Source organism: Aethalodelphis obliquidens, unplaced genomic scaffold (genome assembly GCF_003676395.1).
Source record: "Aethalodelphis obliquidens isolate GAN/ISIS:26980383/991018 unplaced genomic scaffold, ASM367639v1 scaffold5, whole genome shotgun sequence".
Classification (NCBI taxonomy): Eukaryota; Metazoa; Chordata; class Mammalia; order Artiodactyla; family Delphinidae; genus Aethalodelphis; species Aethalodelphis obliquidens.
In genome coordinates, this window is record NW_020837949.1 from 70,853,404 (window position 1) to 70,869,372 (window position 15,969).

At 35.6% G+C, this 15,969-nt stretch overlaps 1 protein-coding gene across 10 annotated transcripts in view; it reads left to right on the plus strand.

Moving 5' to 3' along the window:
• Window positions 1-15,969, plus strand: part of HDAC9 (histone deacetylase 9) — a 581,092-nt gene that overhangs the window by 270,763 nt on the left and 294,360 nt on the right. For all 10 annotated transcript variants that reach the window (XM_027102607.1, XM_027102608.1, XM_027102611.1 and 7 more), the window contains 2 exons: window positions 6,912-7,032; window positions 11,950-11,999. In XM_027102607.1, the coding sequence (XP_026958408.1) occupies window positions 6,912-7,032; window positions 11,950-11,999 (171 nt within the window). The remainder of the gene's footprint in view (window positions 1-6,911; window positions 7,033-11,949; window positions 12,000-15,969) is intronic.

Sequence of the window (15,969 nt, forward strand, 5' to 3'; positions counted from 1 at the left end):
GCTTGTGTCTTAGAATCTAACCACAAAGCAATAAGAAACTCAAACAGGGAATCTGGTGAATTGTCTCTAAAGGATATGGCAGTTATGGAAAGAAGTACAAATGATCTAGACATGATGAGTAAACCAAGGTGTCATTATTCTGAGAGAAATTTGTATAACCCAGTAGAGTGGACCCTGGCAGATAAATAACATTAAAAATACGTGTGCAGCCCATAATCAGAATTAAGATGATTTGGAATTTTTTTTTTGATTTTGATTTCTGCAAAAAAAAATTAATGTGGAAAACAACCAATAAAAGGAAGTAAGACAGGCTGCCCTTCTGAGTCCATTTGGAAAGTGATACAGGATTTTTTTTTTAAACAGCAGCATTAAAGCTTATTAGCAAAAAATGACTAGTTATATGGATTTGAACTGTCTGAAAGTTGTTGTGCTAAAGTAACAAAATATTTATTGTGACAAATTTGTTTCATACATGATTAGTATAAAAAAATGCTTCAACCCAAATCAGTAAAATGTTCATTACAATGTTTAAAAAAATAATTACAACATAGGAGATTCAGTTGCATAAAAATTGTGAAAATTGAGCCAGTACACTAAGGCATAACATTTTTTTCTTACTTTCTGATGAGCATAATGGTTTGAAATGAGTGGACACAAAACTGGAAAAAAAGTACATAGTACATACGCTTTTTACCACCCAGACATTTGTTATTGAATGGACTTGCTGTTTTCTGAAGTACTTTTGAAATTATTCTATGCCCTGAACTACTTTTAAATAAATTGTAATGACTGAATCCAGCAGTATTACATGCAAGTAGATGACACTTGTTATTTTGAAGATCAGATAAACTTTTTTTTTTTTTTACTCTCAAACCTTCTCTCTGCCAGCCATTTATTTTAGCTATTCCATAGTCCCAAATGTTGGTTAGTACAGGGTCAGCATCTTGAATTCACTTATGAGCAGGAAGAATGGACAGCTCCCTCTAAGATGTGGTTCTTGACCTAGGTTACCCATTAAAATCCACTGGGTGGGTCTCAGTTTCTGGATGCCTAGGTTGTAACCAAAGTTAAGCAGGAGCTCTGAACGTATGACCCAGACATTAATACCTTTTAAACTTATGCAGCTGATTCCAAGGTTCACCAATATTAAAAATCAACAGAAACTCAGTTTCTTAACATAAACTTAATGAGGTAGAGACAAAGAGGTGAATGGAGTCAAATATTTGGAGATGGGAGAGTAACAAAAGTAAACATTTACCTGAGAAACAAAGGTGGTATTAACTCAGAAGTTTCATGCACAAAATTTTTTTTAAATTGGGAAAAATGTTCTTTATTTTGAAGTTGTCATGGGATAGGAAAATGAGTTCTAAAAAATACTCTTCTTTTTCAAATATGATTAAGCATTTTTAAAAAATGGGCTTCAAGGAAAACCTGGCATCTTTTTGAAAACCTTCATAGTGAGATGTCCTCTCTTGCTTCAACCATGGTAATTTATCATTTCAATTATGATATTTGCTTGCCCAAGGCAAATCTATAAATCAAAATGAAGGATATTTTATTGAGTGTTGTGTATAAGGTAATTTCTCATAGCCATTTTAGGGCTTACCATTTTCACTTACCATTCTAGGGCTAAAAGTAATTTGGTTAAATCTCCTTATGTTTATAGATGAAGAAACAAAGCTCCAGAAAGGTACCTCATAGCAGGGTATGGGCACGTTAAGGACATGTGACAGTCAGAACCCAGAACTCAGGGCTCCTGACTTGCAATTCACTTTCTTTTCATATGACTGACAGAAAGGACCAAGAGCTTGTCGGACTGCCTGCTGGCTTAGTAGCCGCCTTCCTTCTTTCATTCCCCTTTCCTTATAAGAAAGCCTCTGAGGAGAACAGGTTATTAGATGATGAGGGATCTATGGAAGGAGAGAATGCAGTGCGGGGAGGGGATAGAAACTATCTTCTTTGTAACATTTAAAGAAGCAGTTGGTTGTAGCATTTGAAAACGCCGGTTGGTAAGCTTGGGCATGAGCAATGAGACCGGATTTTTTGTGTTTGTTTAAGAGAGGAAAGAGTATCGACAATAATGAATAGGTGTGAACTGATTTGTTAACTATTAAGAATGGGGTTTGTAACAGAGGGTAACTTTGACAGTCATAAGTCATTTATGATTCTTTAGTTTAACTCTGTAAGTCTGCAGCCCTGCAGATCTTTGTAGAAAAAAATAAAAACGCATCCCTATATTTAGGGACACTGGATGAAATATTTTCAGAAAATGAGATATTTCAGTGGAAATTCTTGCCTAATATGTCACCACTTTGAAAATGATTAAAGAAAATGGGGTCTCCCCCAGCAGAGGCAGGTACTTTGACTTGTCAAATTGAAGTTGGACATTTTCTCTTAGTTTGGAACTGCCACAAAATAAGCCCTTTCATGTCCTCAGTAATACCAAACCAATGCAATCCATCTGTTCTGCTAAATTATTTCTAGTTCCCTAACCAAAGGCACTGCTTTTTCATGCATTTTATCATGATTTTATGCCCTTTATTATATTTTACAAAAGGTTCTGATTCCTCCAGGGCCAATGAGAACTGATTAGGACACTGGCCTCAATCCAGGCTTTGAACAGAGGAGGGGAAGGAATAGAACTATTTCCTTTTTTCCCTGCTCCTTGGCAGAAAAAAATATGAATCTATACCGTGTGTGTGCTCTGTGTGTGGGTAGGCTGCATTTTATCCTGTCACAGTATGACTTTGTAGATCATGTTCAGAACATTCCTTCTATAATCAGGTTGCATTAACAGGCTTTAATTCAGAAAGACTACTTCTTTAGGAAAAAACCACGGTGTGTTGTGATACTCAATGATATGGTCATTTTGAACAACTTTAGCAAACTTCAAACGTGAATGTATACTGTTTGGGGCTCTGATCTAATAAATAAGAACATATTCCTCGGGTGCTTAGCACAGGGTAGGCGCTCAGGGCGCGTGAGTTCCTTTCCTGCTTTCAAGGAAGAAACTACTTGAGTGCAAGTCACAGAGAATGGAAATAGAATAATGAATACCTCCTACATGACAGCGTTTCTTTACTAAGAAATTGAAGGAAGAGCTATAAGGTTTCTTTCTTAGACTTATGTTGGCAAGTTACTTAAGACCTATATTTGCATCTCAAGTGAGAAATACCCAGGTGGAGACCCATGCCATCCTTTATATGCATTGAGTGTCCGAATATACTCAGAATTCTCAAAAATTCTTTTGGTCAAACTCATAGATGACTTTAGCTAGGCATCCTGCAGGCTAAATATCTCTGAGAACGGAAATCAGTATCTCCCTAAATTACAGTTATCAGAGCACTTTATCCTATTTTCTGACTCATTGTGCTCTTGACCTTTGGCTCAAAAGCGCATCATGAGACAAAATTGAAGGAATAAAGGGTACACAGGAAATAGAAAATATGGGAAGGGATTAAACGGAACTATCTATATTTAAGCATAAACACATAACTTAATAAATTACTGATGATGATACCAGAAAATGAAAACTGCTGGAGACCTCAATTTGAGAGGAAAAGTAGAATGTGACAAATTTAAGATATCTGATAATAGTGAGGCAAAACGAACTAATAAGAAAGGAGAGCTGGTGCTGTTTCAGAATTTTTAGTTAGACATCCACGGAGTTCCCACAGCAGTGCCTCTTGGAGGTATAAATCTCAGAGCATGCTTTCTCCAGATCCTTTCTCCAGGTAGAAACGTGTTTTCATATTGAACTGGTTTTCACTGCCCTCTTTCTGTAGAAACATGTACACCCTGTTTGTGGGTCTTGTTCTCCAGCGGCCTTAAACGCAGAAAGTGATCGTCAAGAATTAGTGCTTATATTTAGCGTAAATATTTTTTAAAGAAACATTTTCTATAATAATAAAAAGAGTCATTGTAAAATGCTTCCTGGGAATCAAAAAGAAGTGTGGTGGGGGGAGGTGAATAAATCAAAGGAAATACTTGTATACTTTGTTACATTTTAGTAGTGAAGGGGAGGTCTTGAGTATACTAAAAAGTAATACTCTTAGAAGAAGTGAAAGCTACATAGGCTGGGCCAGATGCTCTATCCTTAGTGTTAGTTAACTGGTATTACACAAGGGAATGACTGAGATTCAGCAGGTGTTCTCTTAAGATTTATCAGTTCTTGAGCTACTGTCAATAATTGAATCTTGCTAGCAGATTATTTTTCAAATGTGTGATTGAACATTCAGCCTGAATACTAGTGGGATTGTGGGAGAATGAGAAAGGACTTAGGACAAGCATGGAATGTATGCTATGTAAATATATATGACTAGTTTGTGAAAACATAAAGATATATTTATTACTAATGGTATTTAATGTTACACCAGAGGCAAAAATTCAATGTAGAACTGAAAAATATCTTTATAGAAAAGGAGAAAGGGAAAAAATGATGGCGCTTCATGATAGTAGTCCAAACATGGGTCTGATAGTTAGCTACAGAGCTGGCATTGTTTAAGATAAAGATGTTTCACTGTATCAGCGTATAAGATGGTAGTGGCTATGGATTTCATAGACTCATAGAAGTGAGAGCTGGAAGCCCTGTTATTTCATGGTGTTCACTATTCTGCCAGACCAGGACCGGCTGCCGCAGTCTGGTTTCCAGTGTGCTGCTCATTCTAACATTAGATGACTCAGACCATGGAGTTACTACTACTTATCTTGGGGGATTTTCCTCCAGCTGAAATCTCCCAGTTAAAATGTTTCCCTTTAGTAGTGACTTAGAACTTTCTCTTTCTCATTACTTGTCATTCTGCTTCTTTGGTTGTTCTGGTCTTCCATAAATGTCTCCAAATCTAATGTTTACCAGCAAGCCATCTAGGTCAATAACATGTTTGTTTATTGATCAGAGCAATGGTTGACCAGATGGCCATCATAAATTTGCCCTAGTCTTCAGCATTACCTACCTGGTTTAATTTTAACATTCAACGCCTACCTGGGAATAATTTCTCTAAAGCGTATTTTTATTTTTCTGGAAATATAAATGGGGTGTCAAACAGAGGGAACTTCAGTGCCATCACAAAGAAATTCCATAAGCATTTGTTTATTCAGCACATAATGGCACAGTGTCAAGAAGTTTCTGTTTTACATCACTCCTGTTACCTTCTTCTTACCCCTTGGGTCCCTCACCATTCCTTTCTCACTGTGACATGATGATTTATTTTCAGTGACAAGCACCTCTACCCAGTAAAGCTCTAGGAAGTGTCAGTGTATCGAGGTTCTCCCTGCCTGCCCCCTCAGGGAACCACACAGCAGCAGCCACATCATCTTAAACTCTAGGGAGTTTGAGCATGGAATTGTCTTGGTCCTGAGAGGTGTCGTTGTCACCTTATGTTTCCACATCAACTGGTAATTCATGGTCAGGAACATGAAAGGACAGGATTCCCTGAACAGATTCTCTCTGAATTTTACTGTAGTTCTCTGCTAATATATTACTTTACAAGTGTCTTGTTTTGATAGATATTTTAAGTAAAATATTAACACGGTTTGGGTAATTTTAGGAAAGCACGGCAATTTTTAAAATAAGGCTAATTAACTTCATACACCAGCACGTTTATTGGGCTCAGAGATGTGCCAGCTGAGAAATGTGACCAGGAAGAACACTTTGTCCATTGACTGACTGAGATTTAATTTATGTACAGTTTTGTCTGTGTTGAAGGACCATTCTTTGTTAGCTGAAGTGAACGTTTCTGCCTAGCATGGGTGTAAAAATATTGACTGAGTCTATAGAGTGTCTCAAACTGTCTCTGATTAAACAGCAGTTATTGTTTTTGTTTAATTTCCATTCTGTCACAAACTAATGCTTATATAAAATACATTAAAAATGAGATACTACAATAGTGAAATAAAAATTGAAGACATACAAGATTATATTTGATTCAGCAGACATAAAAATACTCTGTCAGATTACTATAAAAGTTTCTAAATATCTATTCTCAGCTTTATGCAGACCTCATCACAGACCATTCATAAACACTTCCTGAACTGTTACTGATCCCAGTGTTACATATTTTGAGTGACATTTGTCTAGACGAACACTGTTGTGAGGTGCACACACATGAAGTGATCAGCATATGGGTAATAATCAAATACATTAAAATGTATTGGTATTTACTTATGTCCTTTAAGAAACAGTAAGGAATTTGTTTCAACAAGTTCTTTGGGTGAGTGTGTAAAGTAAAGAGTTGAATTTACTTGTTAGCTAAGCAATAGCTCCTGTTTGTTTTTAAGTTGGTACTTTTACAAAGGAGTTAACTATTAATTATTATTAATTTTTAATTATTATTAACTTTTTTGTTTGGTGCTTTACATAATTATTTTATTTCATTTGTTCCTCACAGTAATACTATAAGGTAGATGTTATCTTCTTTTTTTTAATAAATTAATTTTTACTGGAGTATAGTTGCTTTACAATGTGTTCATTTCTACTGTCAGCAAAATGAATCAGCCATACATATACATATATCCCCTCCCTTTTGGACTTCCTTCCCATTCAGGTCACCACAGTGCATTAAGTAGAGTTCCCTGTGCTACACAGTATGTTCTCATTAGTTATCTATTTTATACATAGTATCAATAGTATATATGTGTCAATCCCAATCTTTTTTATAGATTTTTTTTTTATGCCAAAGAAGAATATGCTTAATGTCAATTGCCCACTTAGGCATAAGCAATCCATTGGATCTGAACCTTGCATACACTTATTTTTCAAGTATTATTGTGGTACCTCGTTAATGCAAATCCGTGTCACACTCCTACATGATGAAACTCCGACAATTATTAATCATCTTAAATGTGACTTGGGGTCTTATTTTCTCCTAAATGTTGTCAGTGAAGTACTGTAGGTCTCTGCTGTTTTCTTTCAGCGAATTCAAGGTCGAAAAGCCAGCCTGGAGGAAATACAGCTTGTTCATTCTGAACATCACTCGCTGTTGTATGGCACCAACCCCCTGGATGGACAGAAGCTGGACCCCAGGACACTACTAGGTCTGTATGGGCCTCCATTCTACTGAGAACAGCACATTCCAGCACTGTCATTAGTCAGCGCTGCTGTCAGTTCAAAATACTTGGCAAGCAGTGAGACAAAAAATCAGCTTTTCCAACAGCACTGCTCTGTGGAATGAGTCGTTTACAATAGAAGTCAATGTAGATGAAGAAAATCCCGCATTAGAAAAAATGACACTGCAAGTTTCACGATGTTTACTTTTATTTGAATAGCATTTGTTCACTGTGTTTTAGCTGACAGGAATAAATGCACTGTGGAGTTTGCTGGCTTACATTTTTAGACTAAAAAAAATAGTTTTTGTGTTCTTTATGCAAATTTATCTTCACCTTTCACATTTACTTTGTGTCTTTCAGTTCTTTTTTCTATGACCTTAACAGACAAAGGGTATAATACAACTTATTTTAAGTGAAAACTCCTTACTGCTACACCTAGAACCCTGTATTTTATAGTAAGATTGCATTTTAAATCTTAATATTATCAGAGTTTAAAATCAAATTTATGTTTCACAGCTTTATATAGACTTTATATGAGCGATAGAAACAACAGATTTTGAAGAAAGTTCATGACAAAACCGTATTTTAACGGAAACAATCTATTAATTACGTTTATTCATAATCTTTTACAGTGCAATAACAATACATGACATGGCAATGTATGACAGATCACGTTTTAAGTTTTTTAACTAAAAAAGGCATTTGAGGACTTTTTCTTGCCCCTTTCTTTCAAATAAACCTATTGTGTCAGTTCCAAATTATTGGACTCTTTCACGCAATTCAGTATTATTTCAAAATGATTTTATGTTAACTGGTCCTAAACAATTCAAAAGCAAGTGTATGACATGTAGTAGGCAGGCATCTTGGAAAGCAATTATAAGGGGAAATTAACAGTTACCAATTATAACGCTAAAAATCTGCCCTTTTAAAACAAGTGACAGGCATCCCTAAATTTATGAAATAAAGGTATATGGTTGAGTGTGTGTGTGCATGTACATGCATGCAAGGTAGGGAGAAATTGACAGAAAAGGGAACACAGAAAAATTACTCAATTTTTAGAAAGCGTATTATGAAAATTTGATGATGAAAATCAATTTGTATAGTAGAATTAAAGTCATATATGGACTTCCCTGGTGACGCAGTGGTTAAGAATCCGCTTGCCAATGCAGGGGACACGGGTTCAAGCCCTGGTCTGGGAAGATCCCACATGCCACGGAGCAACTAAGCCCGTGCGCCACAGTTACTGAGCCTGTGCTCTAGAGCCTGTGCTCTGCAACAAGAGAAGCCACCACACTGAGAAGCCCACACACTGCAATGAAGAGTAGCCCCTGCTCGCCACAACTAGAGAAAGCACGCACGCAGCAACAAAGACACAATGCAGCCAATAAATAAATAAAATAAATTTATTAAAAAAATAATAAAATAAAATAAATATTCAAATTTCTTTAAAAAAAGAATTAAAGTTATATAGTAACATAAAGGACAGTGAGTCAATCTAAACATATATAATCTGTGTGTTTTTTTCTTCTTTCTGTTGAAGGAATCCATCTCTGCACATGCAGATCTTTACATAAAGTACTTCTTTTGCTGTGGATACTGTCATAAATGTCCTTATTTTAACATGAATTAATAATCCCACCCAGTTTACCAAAATGATGAAGTAAACCAAACAATAACTTTCATGGTCTTCTGTGGTCGAAATACTGATGCATTTTAAAGATTGGAAGCTATGTCCATTTTGATTATTGTTAATTTAGTTAAGAGAAAACAAGTAGAAAACCTTCCCTATTTCTTTTCTATATTTTTTAACTAGCTCTCAAATTATTATTCAACCTAAGCATAGGACTAGGTACTTTGGATTTAGTTAGGATAAATTTACACATAGGTGTTTAGATGTTCCAAGACCACCATTATTCCACATTTTAAGAGAAAGGACATATTTGTAAAAGAAATGAAATTTAAACTCCGGCAACTTTGAACTGTCATACTTATGAAACATGGCAATACCACTTTTTTTTTAATGAAATTTGACACTTTTGAGAAAAACAGATTTTCTCAAAACACACATATCATTTAAAGATTTGATGATTTAGAAATGAATTCTAATACATAATTTAGAACTTGGACAGAAGTCCTTTTCAAATATGTATGCAATGAAAACACCAAGTACCAATTATTTAATTTTTACAGTTTTGATCCAAATGGCCATTTATCTCATTAGTTCTGAATATTTAATGTGAGATAAAATTCATACAATTGATGATTTTAGAATCAACTTTAGATACACATGTGGAGTTCCATAGGCACCTCTCAGGGATCAGTGCAACGATGTCAGCCTTGAGTGCAAGCTACAGGAGTAAAGGTAACCAAGGATGTTGCATTGCTAGGTCTTGATATCGAGCACTAAATTCCTCTTTGATGATGCTTCTGAACTGTATCAGTTTCTCTCATGAATCCAGAAACTTGGCCAATTTTCCTCAATTCAGGGTCTCAGTTAAAAATCCCATTCTTTTAAAAGTTTAATTTTTCATAATTTTTTGTTCTTTGTGAAATTTGAGTTCTTGTGGCTTGTTTTTTGTATCTAAAAGACCAGATTGAAGCTGCCTTGTATGAATGTATAGAAATTCATAGCCATCAAGATATTTTCTCTCTCTTTATCCCTTTCTTTTTCTCCCACACATCCTCTTCTTCCTCTGATCCCTCCCAACACAGATGGTGAGGGAGGGGTTGTCGATGCACACACACAGTAAACTGAAATTTATTCAATTCTATGAATTCTCTGAATTTAATTGATACTACTACTTTTGATAGTTATGTTCTGGAGTTAGGAGAAAGGATTTAAACAAAAGTTCATTATGACTGGACCCATCAGTCTTCGTATGTTGAAAGACATCTATAGCTTATAAAATAATTAGATTTGAAAATGGGCAGCATTTATCTCTTTAAATACTCTAGACCCTGTAAGGTGACACTTTTCAAACATTCTCTTTAGTCATTTCTGCCGAGAGGTTTTTCCTTAGCATTAATATTCCTGTCATTCTTACTACCAGTTTTCGTTATCTTGTGGCTAGCCAGAGCTCAGTCCATGGGTGAGGCAATATAACATTATTAAAAAATAAATTGAGTCAGTTCAGTGAAATAAACATTTTTTGCATACTACTAAATTTAAATTATCGATTAATTTGGTTGTTTAATATTATTTAAACAGTACTAAGCTAGATTCTCCTCAAGTATTAAATCATTTATTTTCTGTATTCCCTTAGAGTTTAAGAATTTTTTAGATTACTTTAAAAATTACTTCAGTACACTGTAATATTATCTTTAACCTTTTTCACTGACTATGGAATGAAGAGTTCAGACATTAAAATATACATTATTATATACTTTAATTTCACATATGACATATGAATACATCCTTGCAAAATATTCAGTGACACAGAAATACCTTTGTTATGAGGAACAACTTAAGAAAACTTTTTACCTCTCCCCAAGCTATCCATAAATTTTTTTTTTTTTGCGGTACACAGGCCTCTCACTGTTGTGGCCTCTCCCGTTGCAGAGCACAGGCTCAGTGGCCATGGCTTACGGGCCTAGCTGCTCCACGGCATGTGGGATCTTCCCGGACCAGGGCACGAACCCCTGTCCCCTGCATCGGCAGGCGGCCTCTCAACCACTGTGCCACCAGGGAAGCCCCCATAAAATTTTTTATGTATCTTTTACTGAAGTCAGTATTCCAGTTTTAATATTTTTTCATGATTTGTTTATTTTTTTTGTTGACTTTTCATCTTTTTTTCGTGAGGCTCCTTATATATAACGAGATATCTTATTTTTTCATTTGCACTTACATTTTTCTTTATCATTTTCCATCTGTTAGCAATTGCATGTGAAAACTCATACAATTTATTGTTTTCAAAATAAACTTTCTTCTGTGACAGTAAAATCTATTTAGACTTTTACTGACATGATGTGAATTCCATCACAAACCTGTTTTCAATTTTCATTATTTATTTCATTGATCATCAATAGAACAAATGAATTAGGATAAGTGAAATGGAGGTTTGTACCTGGTTCTACCACGAATCTCCTGAGTGACCCATATGAGTCACTTCAGAGCTGTTTAACTGTGATATAGAAATGCCCACTGCCGTTCCTTTAATTACTTTGCAAGACAGATTTTAGTCTTGGAGGTTTAGGAGTAGTAATTTTTTGTTTTCTCTATACATGTAGTAGATAATGTAGAAAATCAAAGTGCAGGTAAACAAAAATGATTAAAAATTCCATAAAATCTCAATTCCAAAAGATAGTCACAAGTAAGATTTTGGCATTTACTTTAAAGATACATTTATATGTATATTATATAGATCCCCAAAAGGTTATCCTATTTATAGTGATTTGTGACTTATTTGTTTAAAAAATTGTGAATGTTGGAGAGGTTTATAGTATACTTGGTCTTAGCTATATCTGAAGTAGAACTTAAAGATAGGTCTGTATACTTAAATAAATGCTTTAATATTTGGAGCATGTAAAAAATGACAGTGTAGTTCATAAACTTTGCAGCTCAAAACATTACACTGGAAGGATACACGTAATGAACAGCTGAGTTATTTATGATAAGTTATAAACAAAAAAGGTATTGTGATAAACATCCTGTAGGGCAGTTGAAAAAAATCTTGAGACTCAACTTTCATAAGTATGTGTTTGTTCATGTGGAGTAAAAGGCTCTACATGTAATAATATATGTATTAATTTGCTTTGAGTTCTTAACTATCTAAAATTTGATCAGTTTCCTTCTGACTCAAATGATAAATACGATGTGACATATTATGTGTTAATAAACACCAAAAATTTTAAAAACTATAATTATATTCCAATTTATATATTTTTTCATGTCTTCTTACTGTGTAGGTGACTCTTCTCAAAAGTTTTTTTCTTCATTACCTTGTGGTGGACTTGGGGTAAGTATGAGTTTGTTTACTGCTTTTTAAAAAAAATTTTTTATTGGAGTATAGTTGATTTGTAATGTTGTGTTAGTTTCATGTGTACAGTAAAGTAAATCAGTTATACATATATCCACTCGTTTTTAGATTCTTTTCCCATATAGGTCATTACAGAGTACTGAGTAGTGTCCCCTCTGCTATACAGTAGGTCCTTACTAGTTATCTATTTTATATATAGTAGTGTGTATATGTCAATCCTAGTCACTCAAATTATCCCCACCCCCTTTTCCCCCTGGTAACCGTAACTTTGTTTTCTACACCTGTGACTCTGTTCTGTAAATAAGTTCATTTGTACCATTTTTTCTTTAGATTGTACATACAGGCGATATCATATGGTATTTGTCTTTCTCTGTCTGACATACTTCGCTCAGTATGACAATCTCTGGGTCCATCCATGTTGCTGCAGATGGCATTATTTCATTCTTTTTTATGGCTGAGTAATATTCCATTGTATATATGTACCACACCTTCTTTATCCATTCGTCTGTCGATGGGCATTTAGGGTGCCTCCATGTCCTGGCTATTGTAAATAACACTGCAGTGAACACTGGGGTGCATGTATCTTTTCGAATAATGGTGTTCTCCAGATAAATGCCCAGGGATGGGATTGCTGGATCATATGGTAGTCATATGTTTAGTGTTTTAAGGAACCACCATACTGTTCTCCATAATGGTTGTACCAATTTACATTCTCACCAACAGTGTAGGAGGGTTCCCTTTTCTCCACACCCTCTCCAGCATTTATTGTTTGTAGATTTTTTGATCATGGCCATTCTGACTGGTGTGAGGTGATACCTCATTGTAGTTTTGAGTGCTTTTTGACCATCTGTATGTCTTCTTTGGATAAATGTCTATTTAGATATTCTGCCAATTTTTCCATTGGGTTGTTTATTTTTTTGATATTGAGCTGCATGAGCTGTTTGTATATTTTGGAGATGAATCCCTTGTTGGTTGCTTCATTTGCAAATATTTTCTCCCATTCTGTCATTTGTCTTTTTGTTTTGTTTATGGTTTCCTTTGCTGTGCAAAAGCTTTGAAGTTTCATTAGGTCCCATTTGTTTATTTTTGTTTGTATTTTTATTACATTAGGAGGTGGATCCAAAAAGATCTTGCTGCTATTTATGTGAAAGAGTGTTCTGCCTGTTTTTCTCTAAGAGTTTTATAGTATCTGGTCTTACATTTAGGTCTTTAATCCACTTTGAGTTTACTGCTGTGTATGGTATTAGGGAGTGTTCTAATTTCATTCATTTACATGTAGCTGTCCAGTTTTCCCAGCACCACTTATTGAAGAGTCTGTCTTTTCTTCATTGTATATTCTTGCCTCCTTTGTCATAGATTAGGTGACCACAGGTGCGTGGGTTTATCTCTGGACTTTCTATCCTGTTCCATTGATCTATATTTGTTTTTGTGCCAGTACCATACTGTTTTGATGACTGTAGCTTTGTAGTATAATCTGAAGTCAGGCAGCCTGATTCCTCCAGCTCTGTTTTTCTTTCTCAAGATTGCTTTGGCTATTCATGGTCTTTTGTGTTTCCATACAAGTTGTGAAGTTTTTTCTTCTAATTCTGTGAAAAATGCCATTGATAATTTGATAAGGATTACATTTAACCTGTAGATTGTTTGGGGCAGTATAGTCATTTTGACAATATTGATTCTTCTAATCCAAGAACATGGTATATCTCTCCATCAGTTTGTGTCATCTCCAGTTTCTTTCATCAGCATCTTATGGTTTTCTGAGTACAGGTCTTTTGCTTCCTTAGGTAGGTTTATTCCTAGGTATTTTATTCTTTTTGATGTGATGGTAAATGGAATTGTTTCTGTTTACTGCTTTTAAATAACATAAAATTCCAAAAATATATCCTTTGATTTATCTGGTCAGTTGTGTTTAAGGCTGTTCCTCAGTAAAAGTTATGCTGGACTTCAGGTTATTATGGCTACATAATTTGTAGGGCTCAGTGCCAAATGAAAATAGAGATCCCTTTGTTCAGAAATTATTAAGAATTTCAAGATGGCAAAAATACCAAAGTAATACAAACTTGGGGCCCCTGCTAAATACAGGTTCCTGTGTGAAGCCACTTTGCTAGACTTTTATATTGCTAGAGAAAAGGTAATATGAGAGGGTTTATAACGTAGTTTCATAGCAGAATTCAGTTTTCAGTAGAGTCATACTGAGTATGCATATGCATTATATTCCTGGTGAAAATGGCATAAACTTCACAAAGCACTTTGCATTGTGGGACATTTTGTTTGTGAACCTCCTGAGGCCATTTTTGTCTTCAATAATTAACAAAGCCTTTTTAACCCAGGATATTTATACCATATTTCAAGGACAAATTTGTTCAAATCCAACAATGTATGAAGAAAAATGTCTGCATTTTTGTGGATGATTAGAACATACCCTATAACCTGCAATCTATTTAAAGTTAACCCTTACCAGTAACAAGCCATCATCCTGTAGAACTGAGTGCTAACTCATGTTAGGACAGAGTAATTCTAGATCAGGTTTCCAAGGACTAAGGAATTTAAGTCCGTTAAGTTTCTCAGATATTGAAGGAAAGAACACAACTAGTCCTGAGTACGTTTTAGGTGATATTTTGCTATAACTAAATTTTATACAGGGAAATCCCATACATTTTCAGCTAATTCTGTCATTTTAGTGATGCTAGATTTTGCAAGGATAATCTTTCTATTCCTTCACCTGTGACTCTGCCTTCTAGAAATAAAAATGGCAACTACAACCAATATCCATTTGGACTTTACAGTTTACCAACATGCACCTGAGGTTTGTAATAACGTTATAACGTAGTCGTAATTATTAACATCATTTTGCCGATGAGAACCTGAAGGCTCAGAGAAGTGAGGTTATTTTGCTGAAGTTACTTAGGAAAGGCTGAAAGGCTGAAGGTATGAAGTTGACGTGCACGTCCATGTGGAGGAGTTCCAAAAGAGCATTTTAGGTCCTTCCAACGCTCTCATCTTCAACAGACCAGCCGCAGCCCCTGGAGCCTAGCAGTGCATCTGTGTGGCTAACGTAGTGTGGTCCCCTTGATGGCAGCTCACCAGTGAGCTTTGCTTTTTGACTCCTAGGACAGGACAGTCACCATCCCACATTAATCCATGCTCATTTTTTGCAAACCTCCAGTGAAGCCAGGAGCTTACAGAGTCATTCTAGAAAGCAGAGAATTTACTGACTTTTAAAATGGGTTTCATTGGTTTTTGCACTTATTTTCTGACATCCCAAGTGGCCATTTTTAGAGAATGGCTGATTACCTACAAATGAGGCAAAGAATGAAGCAAAGTTAATGACTGCTTAGTGGGGATGGTAATGGGGAGGAAATCAAAGCTGTGAAAAGAGTGGTGATCATCAAACTCCCACTCACTTAACAAGTACATTTAATTCATGATCCAGAGTTGAAATGAGGACAGTTCACTAGGACCCACTTCCCAAGTCTGACCTCTGCTGTGCCTATGACTCACTATGCCTTGAACGTAAAATACATGTACTCAACTGTGCTAAACACATACCAAGTAAACTTCCTATTCTTTAGCAAGAACTGCTCTAGTAAACTCTTAGAAGTACCCAAGGAATGAATAGTGGCTGCTGCTTCTGGCACAGTGGGTGTCATAGAATAACACCTAATCAGTATGGTGGCAGCAAAGGTGGTGGATAAATCTGGCTTGCACAAGCAGAAGCAGGTAGAGTAAGATTGGATTAGTTTGACTCCATCACTGCTGGAAAGTGCTGGAGAGAGGCATCTCTGTTTTTCAACTTGGCCAATAGGTCTCCTGGTGGTGTTTATGTAGGTCTAGGTGAGTGTGTATGTGTTGTGTTGTGTATGCCTATGCTTGTTGATGCTCTAGAGAACTAGCTTGATTCAGTGTTTTGGGGTTTTTTTAGGAATCAGATTGTGTTCTTAGACATTCAGGA